Raw genomic sequence first — 13,556 nt, 5'->3', positions numbered from 1 at the left:
GAAAGGGCAAGGAAAAATACTGAACAGAAGTGGATGAGCAAAAAATATCCAGCTACACTGTGATTGTTAATACTAGGTCAACAGAACATTTTGAATTAAATTAGCCGCATTTATATTGTGTTATCCAAAGGTAATAATCACGTACCTAAAGAAAAATGTGCACATTTAGTATTCATTGCTGAAATGCCCCGAACAAAGAGGCTAAGGAACAATTCCACTAAGTACTCAACTATATGCATCAACTCATGTCATGCAGGCTACCAAACCACTGTCAGATGCCATCAGCTTTAAGCCATCACGTAATTGAACATATACTACAAAATTAACATACCAAGTTAACTATCCTCCATCCTCCTGAAACACCACTGCGAGGGCTCAGTCCAAACCCACTGATCAGGATCAAGCAATAAATCCTAAATATGCTTTTATTTGACCTTTTGACTCATCTGAGCTTATAAGTATGTCAGTTGTATTGCCATATAACCTACAATATCTAGATATGGGTTTAAGATCCCAAATTCAGATCCAGATCTTGAACAGTCCATAATTTTGGAGTGTTTGGATCCAGAGTTTTGGTTTGGCAAGCTATGAAGACAGGAAGGATTTGGAAAATTTGGATCCAGCTCTGGGTTCATACTTTGACCATCCCCTAAATTCAGGTGTGTTTTGATCTGAGATTTGCTTTGGCTCCAGTTCTGATAACATCAAAACAAGCAAACAATCCAACCCCCTCAGAAGACAGTTTAGTTAATTGGTGACCTATCAGCTGTATCATAATGAATCCATATTGTTATTTATCACTTTGACCTGCAGGTTTTCTAGTTCTCTAAACCCAGTAGGCTCAGGCTTGGCTGCAGTCTGAATGAAATGTAGAAGCCACATCCCTTTTCTAAGAGGAGAACAAGAGTCCTGCTTACCATCAGTTGGATTGGCAAATTCCTTTGGCACTGCAGCTCCATCCTCTAGTTCTATAGCCTCTAGCTCTGTCCGAACACCTTCAATCTGAATTTCATGCTCTCCTGAAATGGCATCTTCGTCTGACCTGGAACTTTCCCCTGTGCGGCGAAACTTGACCACCCTAAGAATATAGAAATGAGAGTAAATGCTCCTGTGGGTCTTTTCTCTGATAGTAATATGATTTGCTGAAGCTTCATTTAGTTATGCTTTATTATTAACTATTATTTTACTAACTTCTATAGTGCCTGTTGCTGTGGTAGCAGGACCCTTTGAGATTAAAACACAAACCAAAACCAATTAATCAAATACTAAGCAAAACAAATGTGTCTTGTATCATGCTTTGAGGTGTGAGCCCAGCCACTAGACCTTAATTTTAAAACTACGCTCCTGTTGTCTCCCTACCTTTGGCATCTACAATGGATGAGCATTTGGATATCTAACCACCTGATTGAAATCACATAGTTGGCCATTGAAATGTTAAGCATTCATATTTAGGTTCTGAAAGTGAATGTTTCCCAGCTGATCTTAAAACAAGAGGTGAGCTATCAGATATCCAGGTCACATCTCATTCAAGGCTTTAAAGACCATTAGTGAGGCCTTGAATTTAATGTTTGTATTAACCATTTACAAGTTTTAATCTTATAGACAGCAAAGTAAAAGTTTTCTTAATGCCAATTGACTCAAAGTATAGAGCTGCTGCATATACAGTTAAGACTGCATAAAGTCATTTTTTGACAAAACAAAAACGAGTGTATGAACCTAGTGCAGGCAAAAAAGTGCCAGTTTGACAGCACTGGAGATTGAAGTCGTCTGTTCACAGAGTAGGTGTAACATGCGTCGCATAAGGGAAAGTATCCCCACAATCTCCTACAAATTGATCTCAACCCTGAACTGGAAGGACCACCTTCTGAAAGTGAGAAGGAAGTTCAATTTTCAGGACTCATTCAATCCTCAGCCTTGTTGCTGAGATTGCCAGCAAGGCACGACCCACCTAGAACTGATTATGGTGGCAAATACAGACACTTGACTACTGGAAACCAAAATGAGAATCAACAAGTTATTTCACATAGGGTACCTTACAGCCATCAGAGAGTAACAATATCCATTCACTTTCACAACTGACTTGGGATGAACGTGAGGTAGTGACCAAATGTAAAAGGCTGTCACATTACCAATCTCGCTAGCCATTTAGCATCCCTCGGTTCATTTTTAAAAATTATCATTCATCACTTCACCTACTATATTGAGGTTCCAGAAACACACAAATAACACAACTACTTTAATTCAAATTATTTATTTGAATAAAAATCTTTAATCAATTTCATAATGCTAAAGACACAAACTCAGTTTAAAACAGTAGCATGTAAAAGCAATCAGATTTGTAGTCACAGATCTATCATAGTGATCATCTAGAAAAAAGAAAGTAGTCAATTTTGTGCAGATTAGCCAGTTGTTTTCTAATATTGAATTATTTTATGAATCCTGCTTCATTATGTAATGTTTAGCTACCTGCCAAATTTCAAGATTTCTTCTTGTCCCCTGGGACACAAATCAATCTTCTGAAAACAATACAGAAAATTAAACGCAGCCCATTTCTACAACAAAGACAACGCATTTGAAACTAAATGACACAACTTTATTTAATCCATGTGCCTGTACGCATGTAGACAGACAGACAGGTAGCCAGAAAGAAAATCCCTAGCAGAAAATAACTATCAGTTCTGTGCTGTTAACGTGAACAACTATATGTAAAGCAAAATACTTATTCATTTGGTTGCTCTTCAGATCCATCTTCTGATATTGTGACAGGGAGCAAACTATTTTAATACACTTGTAATTTTATTAAGTTAGACCACATATATGGAATGGAGGTCCAATCTTGTGACTGGTTACCTCCTTCAAGGTGTGGGGAATCTTCAACTCCCATTGAAGTGTACGAGATCTCAGCACCTCGAGGATTCAGGGCACACTTATGTTGGCCAGTCATTTTGTTAATCTTAACTTATGTGGATAGTATGGTTATAATCAATGTAAACAGTTAGGCTGAAAACATCAAACATTACTTACCAAATCCAGATGTCCTTACTTGGTTTTCACTCTGTCTTTATTCACTCCTTATTTTGGCATACTTCCAGGGACTCGCCTGAGTAAGGAATGAGTAAAAACCAAGTAAGGACTTGAGTATTTGGCCCCGCGCTGAGTTGATGGGACAAAATCTTCCCTGTGTTGTGCAGGTATTACTTGTGGGGGGAAGAGAGCCTAGTCGCCTCTTCTACTTGATGCAGCAGCAGAACAAGATTGTTCTAGGGATTAAGACTGCTTGTACAGGTTGCTACAACACTGCCGTAAAGGTTTACTGGGCATTTTGATCACACCAACAACCAGCAAAGAAACAGGTCCAGAAAGTTTTTCATGCAGTTGGCCCTCTGTTTCCTCTCATCCTGGCTCCCTAAAAAGTAACCCCATTTGTGAGACTAGTCAGCAGAGCAAAGAACCACTGTGAAAGTCTCTGCATGTTAACAGATATCAAGCAGTATTTTACTTTTCTTGCATACAATCAAATACTTCATTGCTAGAAAGTTTGACATTGTAAATATATGGTAGCTTCTTTTGCTGCAGGGTTGTGAGTTCAATCCTTGAGGGGGCCACTTAGGGGTCTAGGGCGAACATCAGTACTTGGTCCTGCTAGTGAAGGCAGGGGGCTGGACTTGATGACCTTTCAAGGTCCCTTCCAGTTCTAGGAGATAGGATATCTCCATTGTAAAAAAAAAAATTAAAAAAAAAATATGCATAGAAAAAATTTTGAACCCTTGATCCATAATTTTAGATGATTCCTATAGACCGCCCCAGAAAAGATAAATTCACAACTGAGAAATATAGCAGTGAGAAACTACTATAATTGCCTGCCATTTTGAACTTTAGCTTCTTCAGGTTTTCCCCAAAGAAAAGCAGTCAAGATTTTGGCATTTTTATTCATGTACGATTATTTTAGAAATAGATCCCATTGGGATAAAGCTGCTTTCAGAAAGGAGACTTGCTCAGGACTATAAATGTTCACAACACACAACAAAATGGAGATACATGTAACTGTAGTAAAACAAATGAAGAATAAATGTGCTATCTCCGGATTTATAGACTTGTGATTTACACACTGTTTACAAAAAACAGAAGGAAATGTTTAGTAAAGTTCCTTATTTACATAATCATGTAGGCAAAAGCCATTGGAAATCAAAAAGACTTTTTTTGCACTCTTCTTGGAAATTATTTTGGACTTATCCTGGGGAATAGATTTTAGTTGGGTCTTTTTAAAGAAAACATAATGCCACAGCACTTATTTCTGATTTCAGTGTACAAGGTTATTATCTAACGTGCAATAATCACTTCCCAGCCCTAGTCATGAAGTGTTTGGCCCTGCACAGCACAACTGCAGAATAAGCACAAGGTATCAAGTGATGAGTAGGGAGCAGAGGGGAACCCAATCCTGCATTAATGAGAGTGCTGCTTCCCAACTGCCAAATTACTCCTGCCTAGCAGTAGGAGAGAGGCTGAAGGAGCAGTGAGCACTTAGTTTAAAAAACCTGCACATCCTGCTGTGCACTGTTAAAGAACTTGCAGAATCAAGCTCAAGTATTTTCAAAAGATATGGTCCCTGATGAGAGGGATCATTTAGCAAATATATATTGTTTTATGGCCCTGGTCTCAGATTTGTGCATTTTTCTTTCATTGGCCTGCTGGACAACTAAATACTTATTAAGGAATCAAAATTCTCTCTCTTATCACCAGATGTGCCTCCTACTCTTTGGATGCACACTGTATGCTACTATGGAAGTGGAAGGATATCCTACCTTTCCTCCTATATACAAGGTGGCGCCAAAAATAATTGAGAATAGAAAGTTAAAACTGTGGTGTCTACCTATGTAAAAGTCCATCACACTGGGATTTGCAATATATGTCAGAACAGTGCTCACAAGCATTTCCATATTCGTTTTCATAATGGCACTCTCTGTAGTCACAATTGTATCCCAGGCCTCTCTATGGCTTAGAGTCAAGAGCTATCCATCTTCCATCTTTTTACCTTCACGGGTGTGCCAAACAATCAGGATACAGCTAAAGGCTAAATATTTTGTAATAGTTCTATTCAAAATGCACAACTAAGGTCACAGAGTCCTCAAACCCCTTTTCACTCTATCCCCACCCTTTGTAACACCTGTGTAACCTATACAGCTTAGTCTCACACACCCTCTTGTATTTCAGTGCAATATGGGTTTTTTGTTTTGTTTTGGGGGTTTTTTTGAGAAATTATCTTAGCCTTGATTGTGTCTCTTCTGGTCTTCAGTAACTTAATATTTTCAGCCTAGAAAAAAGATTAGCTGTGATGGTCTTTATCTTATTTAATTTCATTTTCCTTATCTTTAAGGGACAACAACATCAAATACCTACCAAGTATCCTTGCATCCTGCAGCTGCTGCAGTCAGACATGCACATATGACAGTTTTAAAAGGTGAAGTGAAAGACTTTATATTTGGCAAGACCCAAGTTCTGTATTTCTCCTGCAAGAGCTGATGACACCACTATACCTAAAATAGGGCAAAGTGCTGGAGAAGCAGCAAAGCTCACGTAAAAGGACTTTGATCCACGAAAAAAACGTCAGGGGCTGAGCCTCAACCCCATCCCACCAGACTGTCTGTGCAACTGGGCCACAGCCACTAATACAGGCCATGGAGAGGAGTAGTGAACATGGCCTGCTGTTTCCCTATAGCACAGGGGTTTGGTTTAGTGGAATCATGCAGTACTTAGACCATACCATGTTGCTGACCCATCCTGGCACATGCATTATTTCTCCCACTACACCTGTAGTCATTCATCACTAAGATCTTTGCTGCATATGGGTGGTGGAAAGGTCCAGCATCCACCTGTGTGGGAATATCACTGCTATTGCTCCCTTGCTCAATTGACTTGCAAAACATTTTTAGACATTTTGGGGTCTTCTTTGGGTACTCAGGGTATCCCAGGATTTGATCCACTGCATAGATAATGCATCCCTTGCATTAATTCCTTGCATTCTTTACACTTCTTTAGTAATGCTAACAGCTGCAACAGGAGAAACAGAGCATCTGGTCTCAGGGATTCAGGTCTTGGCAGGTAAGCAAAGGAAGAACAGATGTTCATCCATTTTTGTTTTAAAATACATGCATTTGTAAATTTGAAATCTAATTATATAAGACCAAATCCTGGTCCTGTTGAAGTTAATGACAAAACTCCCATTGACTTCAGTTGAACTAGGAGTTAGCACATGTTCAGTTAATGATGTGGGATATGTAAAGGATTTTTGCAGTCAGTAGAAATAAAAAAAGGTTCTCAGTTCAGGTTTATGCTCAACTCCATTTGCAAATTTAATTCTAAATTCTCCCAAATGGATTTTTACCTCAGTAAAACCAGAATTGCTTTGAATTTCCATTTGCTGGCCCTAAAAGATGAATGAAATAATTTACAACTTCCTTACATTCTCTTGAGAATTGTCATTATAACAATGTCAGCTTGTCAACAGAATGCATATGTAGTCATCATATGATCTACAAAGCATGTATGCTCGCAAACACATACTGAAAGTTGTACTTCAGTAAGATTTTTATTATCAAAAGGCAATTAATATGAATGTTCATTCATATTTTATGTACAAAAGCTTTATGAACATCAGACTTAATTATGTGGGAAGTGAATTGACTTGTTTTCTGTTGTATTTTTGCTATTTTTAGCAGCACCATTATCTGTATAGTAAATCCACATGCTAGAATTTCAGCACTCCCAGGGCATGACCGCAAGTCCTCTGAAGTCAATGGACATACTTCTATTGACTTCAGTGGGCTATGGATCTGGCCTGTCATACCCAATTTCTTTTTGGGGTTATAAATGAAAATTGTTCATACAACATATATCACTATTTTACAGTGTATTATTTAAGGTTGCATACAAAAATATATGCTAACAAATACCTGTCTCTTAATAAAGGGCCTGATCTTGAACCCCACATATTAATAATTATTTATTATTTAACAAGTATATTGAGGTAGTACCTAAAGAGTGACCGGTTTGGGGCATCATGGTGCTAGATGCTGTACAAACATATTGTAAATGATCTACAAATCTCATTGACTTCAATGGGAGTTTTGCCTGAGTAAAGACTGAAGAACCTGGCCCCAAACCTCACTATAAGGAATAAAACACAGCTTTTGAACAAAGAACCTGTGAAACTATTTGAAACAGAAGGAAAACACAGTGATGAGTTTACTGATGCATACCTCGGAAATTCTTCACTACTGAAGCACCTTATAGAGCTGCATTTTTGTGCAAGACCCCACAATACTGAATAAATCCAATTATTCCTACACTGTAAGGCACTGTAGATAATTATTAAGTACATTAAAATACCAGAATAGAAAAAAGATGGCCTAATGAAAACATGCATCTTTTCTCTGTAATGAAAATCAGAATGCACCATAACAAATGGTTTTTAACACAGCCTAAAGTTCATGTCATTGCATATGCCTAACTGATTAAACATTTAACTAAATTATTTAATTTACTTCATCTCAATAATATTTTTAATTTCATTCAATCCTTTACTCTCTGCCTTCGTGAGTCAATGTTTTATAAATATGGATGTGTTTTCAGCAGCCAGGCAACAAAGCATGAAGAAAATGTAATTATTAAAGGACACCTCTCACATTCAGAAGAAGGGAAAGCATTTCAAAATGACAAAGCCAGCAATCGGGTTATCAGCTCTTCACACAGATCTAGCATTTAGGTACAAACAGCAAGGAGTTTGTCATGCACAAGCATTCCTTGTGCAGCAATGTCTGCTTCTTCAAACCACACAGTTTACAAACACCAGTGGCCCTCGCTGCAAACATACCCTTTGAAGAAATGTTGTGATCTGCAATCAGTTGGCTGCATGAAGTAGAAGGCTAGGAAAGATGCCTACCTTGGCACGATGTTATTTACAGATGCAATCCACATTGCAAATGTTTCCTCTCACTAGAATGCGTTGCACCCTCCGAGATTATATAACCACCTCCCACATGCACACCCACCCACCCGAAGTTCAAGTAAAAATAAAAATTGGGTGAGTTAATAAAGCAAACAGCTCCCTACAGCAGCTCCAGGGAGTCAAGGATGCTGAACCTGGGCAGACAGACTAGGAAAATGGCCTGCTTCCTGTGGCCTGAGCCATTTCCCAGGAATAGTTTCAATTTAAAAAATCACTAGGATTCGCACCCTGCAGTTTGTTAAAAAAAATCCCTGTGTGTCTCTGTCTCCCCCTGCTACTTACGGCAGCTGTCTTAGCTGGAATAAATCATCCTCCATTGCCAGGCTGGGTTTGGTAGCGCTGTTCTCATTGCTCTTACATTGTGGTTAATGGAGAGATGCTGGGATTTCAGGAGCGCTGGCGGCTGGACAGCTCCCTCCGCTACAGCAGCGGCAGCTGCACCAGCAGCCACCGAAACAAAGCGGCAGCCAAGAGGGAGCGGGGGAAGGGAGGGGGGAGAAAAGACCTGGGGAAGAGAGAGAGAAGAAACTGCTGATGGAGGTCCAGGGTAGGAGGTTGCTCTGGCCACAGAAACTCACAGGTTCCTTACTATTATTTTAGGAGGGTGGCTGCTGTATTTTTGCTCTAGTATTTTATCAGATTCTTATCCTATACAGCTGCAGTCCCTGTGATCAATATTTAATGCAAAAACATCTGCTTATTAGGAAGATGTCATCTAAGGGGATATTAAACACTACAGGAAAATGCAGTTAACATTCTAATGAGGAGTCACAAATAGAAGGAGGTTTAAAGTTATCTGGGGTGAATCTACTCACAAAAGGGGCAGCAGAGGGTCCTTAAAATGACTAGCTATTTACTGGCCGAGCTATAGAGCTGCTTGCTTTAATGGGGGTTTCTCAGAAAATGAAATTAATTTAGATAAATGACAGACAACACCTACACACATAATTATGAGGATAGATAGATTAAAGTAAAACCTATTTTGTGTGACCCTGGGAGTTGGGTGCTTGACCTTCATTGGAAATCAATGGGAGTTAGGTGCCAAACTCACTTAGGCACTTTTGAAAATTACACCCTAAGGCCTTGAGCCTGCAAACATTTATGTGTGTGAACTCACTGCATGCTGTTCACATGAATGAAGCTTGCAGGCTCAGGCCCTTAGTTTGGAGATACGTTGGAGCAGTCTCTTAAGGCAAGAGATTGCCTAGTAAAGGTGATCTATTGTAGAGGTCTTATAGTGTTTACACGTGTGTGCACCTGTACTTGAGTGAACTTGTGCAAAATATGTAACTTCATTATCTGAGAGAATGCACCATCAACCTAGCACACTTTTTCCTGTTGATATTCTCCTTCTACAGGATTTTCCTATAGATGGAAAGGGTAATTTAGCTGTGTGTGACTGTATATATCAATTATTCCTTTCCACAGAAAGACCCAACAGAGAAAATTACAGGAAAAAAGTGCTAGGAGGATGGTGAAGAAACAGTATTGCTTTCTCCCCTTGATAGGGTTTGTGTAGGCAGAAGAAGCAAGGGCATGATCACTGAACAATGTTGACTCGGAGGATCTATGGAGAATCCCAGTCCCAACCCTGCATATGTAGGAACATCCAGGTTGAATGCCTGCCTTCTGTGTACTGACCAGCCTCCCACCCCTTGGATGGCTGACTCAGTGGCCATGTTGCTCCTGACTCCCCTTCCATGCCTGTTTGGCACTTCATCTTTCAAGTGTGGTGAAAGCCATGGACAGGGAGTTTATACTGCAAGGAACAGCACTAACCTATGCAGCAATTTGCTACTCAGGCTGTATGTGGCTGTGGTGGGAGAATCCTATGGGAAGCAGCTGCTCCCTAGCACTGCTGCTTTTTGGCCAGCCAGTCCCTCCAACCATGCACATACTTTAACATGTGCATTGCTGGTACAGAAGGGCTGCCAGGAGTTATATAGCAGGAGAACATACCATGTGATACATTTCCCATCTTCTTTAGGGATGACACAGTTGCTCCCTAATTCACAGAGGGACTCTGTTATTGTGAAGTCACTTATCCCTACAAAATAACTTCAGAGGTTTCACTATAACCAGAATTGGCAAATTTGCACACTGTGCACTGAAACAATTTGGGACTTCCCCTCTCCTCCATGGGAAACAATGGGCTAGATTCTAGCCTGCATGTCTGACAAGATGCAGCACAGGAGTCAGAGCCTAGGTGGAAAAGGTGTGACAGTGACTTTAAGCCCATCTCCATAATTCTGGGCAGCTCCAAGGTCTGATGCCACCCCCAGCATTAGGTAAAGCAAGCCCAGGAGCCAGCATCCCTCCACACATCCCTGTCATGTCACTTGAATACTGGAAACATTCAGAGGCAGATTTTGCCCCCTTACTCACTGAGCAAACTACTACTCAGAGTGAATAAGGGTGGCACAATGTTACTGGGTTAAGCACAGAGAGATGAAAGAGGTCCATAACCCGGGAATAGAAAGATTCTCAATGTTTTTTCAAGGCATACATTTATTTTAATAAAAGATAATAGTTCAAGGCAGAACACACAGAGTTAAAGAGTCTTCAGCAGATAGGCTTGACCTTGACAACCCAACAAAATTTAATCATAAATTTCAAGAAGATTTGTGTCTTCTCTTCAGAAAATCCAGGTTAAGGCAAACAGTTTGATTCATTAAATGATCCAAGAAGGCTGCTATGTTCCACAGAGTAAAATTCTGCAGATAAATCCACTACAATGAAGGGAGTTATTGAACTGAAACTGCTAAGGGAAAGCAGTCATTACAGCCCTTAACCAGAATGGGCTCAGCAGGGCAGACTGACCTAATCCCAGAGTGAAATTTATCCACAAAATTGTCTCTGACAAGATGAGATCACAGCAACTGTATGTAGCTACAGCTTCTTCCAAGATCTTGGTAGCAAATGGCATTTTAAACTAATGTCCTATTTGAAAAAGGTCATTCTGTAGCAGAGAACTTTTTTTTTTTTAACAATACAGTGACTACACTACTTCTTTACTAAGCCAGGTGCCTTTTGATAAGACAATTTATGCAATAAATTAAAGGTCTAAAATAGCAATATAAGGTTCCCTATACTGTCCCTCTCCTCCTGCAATAAGCATTTAATAGGCATTAGACATTTATGAGAATGATACATTCAGTACGTATCCTACAGCTGCCAGGCCTAGGTTTGTTTCTTTTTTTAAAATTCTTTCCATCTTCTCTCTAATGCTCCCCTGGTTCTATCAAACCCCTGCTGTCTAGTCCCCCTACCCTTCCAGCTGCTCTCCTTCTCTCTAACAGCTGTTCCTCTGTCATTCTGCCATGCACTGAATGATCTCAGGCAAATAGGGGCTCAACCAGAAAGACACCTAATATGCCAGACATTTGGCTAACAAAAGCCCTTAGAATCAATTTAGTAATTAGTTGAAAACGAAAAGGACTGTTAACTGCCAAGGCCCCTAATAATGAGTGGCAGCTGCCGTCTTGAGGGCCTCTCAAAAGTCACAGGTGCCATCCAGCTACCTTCTTTCATAGCAGTGAAGTGAATCATCTTCACTGAATAATCCTAAAGGTAAACCAAATATTTTAAAAATAAATTAATACAAAACTGAGTGAGATCCCAAATTATTATGGGCCTGATCCTAGCCCTTCTTCCAAAGATGTACAGGGACTTAGACTCAATAAAACCAGTAGGGTGCAGTTGCAAGGGAGGCAGGAATTTCTAGTTTTCTACCCTCTCCAGCATCCCCATACTTATGGGCTTGGAGGTGGAATGGTAGGCTACCAGTTGTTGTCCTTGGCAAAGCTGGGGAGCGGGAGATACTACAGTGGCACTTGGAACACTGTGCTGATGAGCACAGCATAAGTCCCTGACCCTGGGGAGATAAATTGGACAGGAATAGCCTCAAGACTGCAGTAGCATTTCCTGAACAGATCCACTGCCTTTCCACAGCTTGGGAGGATTCTTCCCCTATCTTCTCTCCTACGGCCACTGTGCCAGGGCATGCTTGTTTATTCTGGCTTTGCACAGCAGAGAGGATTTGGGCCTAACTGAATTACGGTTGCCAACCCTCCAGGATTGTCCGGGAGTCTCCAGGAATTAAAGATTAATCTTTAATTAATATCATGTGATGACACCTCCAGGAATACATCCAACCAAAACTGGCAACCCTAAACTGAATTCCCGTGAAGATTTCAAAATCATCAATAAATATTTATTGGAAGAAAAGTGTTCTGTATCAGTTTCTCTCTGGCTGACTTGTTGAGCCCAGAGTTCTATTTGACCTTTGCTAGAGTGGATGATAAACATCATGTACCCCTAAAGCAGCCTAAGGAAAGTAACTCCTGCCCTGCTGTAGACATTTGTGACATCCCTGACTTGCAAGACAAACACTGAAGTCTGTGAACCAGTGAATGCCCTTCTGTGATTTGTAACTGTTCAGAAATATTCCATTAACTCGTTTTTTCAAGATTTAGTTTAAAAAAACCATTTACTCATTAAATTGGCCTATACTTTGTCACATCCACTTACATTATCGATAAAACCAAAAGCCAAATCATGTTCACTTTACTCACATGAGTAACTCTGTTCAAGTTAACGGCACTCACTCTTAAAATCAGTGGAACTACTCATAGGAGGAAGGTGAGCGGATGTGACTTTTAATTTTTGCTCGTCAGCTCTTCGGAGCCAATCACATTACAGGACAATGAGCTGGAGCCTCTATTCTGGAGGCCATTAATCAACATGGACAGCTAATTTCCAACTGCAATATCTTTACTACTAGCAATGATGCATGAGATAGACAGAACCCAGCTTGTCTTCAGATCCCAGTTGAGTAGCTTCCAGCAATGGTAGCTAGAAAACTCACCTTTTAACTTGTACATTAAGTCAGTTGGCTCTGAAATTTATTCAGAGTGATAAATTGTGTTCCACCCATCAGCTTGGGGAACACAAACAGAGTCATGCCAGGGCCATCACAGGCTTGCTGCTGTCTGAGAGGAAAGGTGGCCGCAGAGCAGGTGGCAATGCAGAGACATTTACAGTGCCACAGAGATATTTCGGGGCACCACAGTGACATTTCCTGGGGACACTTTGTGGCACCGCAGAGACATTTTCTGGCAACATTTCGCGATGCTGCAATGATGGTGTGAGGTGCTGCTGCAGTGTTGTTAGAAGTAACCCCAAGCACTCAGAAGCATGACTCAGGCCCCCTAAAATGGTGAGACTAGCTTAAAAATGGTAAATGTCCATTATAACAGCAGTAACTACTGGCTCTTTGTTGGCGCTGTCAGGGGTGGTGCTTTCCAGCTCGTCTCCACCCAGCTAGAAGCTTGGCTCTTCGCTTAGTGCCAGCTGGGATTCTCGCACCGGGAGCAAACCGCCCACAGGCTCAGTGACAATCCGCTGAGGGCAGCGGACTCCACTACTGAGCTGCCCGGCCAGGCCGACCCGGCTCCGCTGAGCGCTGCTGGGGCGGGGGGAGGGGAGGAATCCTGCCGCCCGTCTCCAGGCCGTAGCAACCAGCCACGCCCCAGGAGCCCGTTGCTAGGGG

At 40.8% G+C, this 13,556-nt stretch overlaps 1 protein-coding gene across 1 annotated transcript in view; it reads right to left on the bottom strand.

Moving 5' to 3' along the window:
• The window catches only part of SVOP (SV2 related protein), a 31,763-nt gene extending 23,441 nt beyond the window's left edge, over window positions 1-8,322 (bottom strand). The window contains exons 1-2 of the mRNA XM_026656920.2: window positions 8,288-8,322; window positions 918-1,078 (exon numbers count right to left, since the gene is read on the bottom strand). Of these exons, the coding sequence (XP_026512705.1) occupies window positions 918-1,078; window positions 8,288-8,322 (196 nt within the window). The remainder of the gene's footprint in view (window positions 1-917; window positions 1,079-8,287) is intronic.
• Window positions 8,323-13,556: the final 5,234 nt, after the last annotated feature.

The sequence above is a fragment of the Terrapene carolina genome, unplaced genomic scaffold, assembly GCF_002925995.2.
Source record: "Terrapene carolina triunguis isolate 2854851 unplaced genomic scaffold, T_m_triunguis-2.0 Scaffold234, whole genome shotgun sequence".
Taxonomy (NCBI): domain Eukaryota; kingdom Metazoa; phylum Chordata; order Testudines; family Emydidae; genus Terrapene; species Terrapene triunguis.
This window is presented reverse-complemented; position numbering and strand designations above follow the sequence as displayed.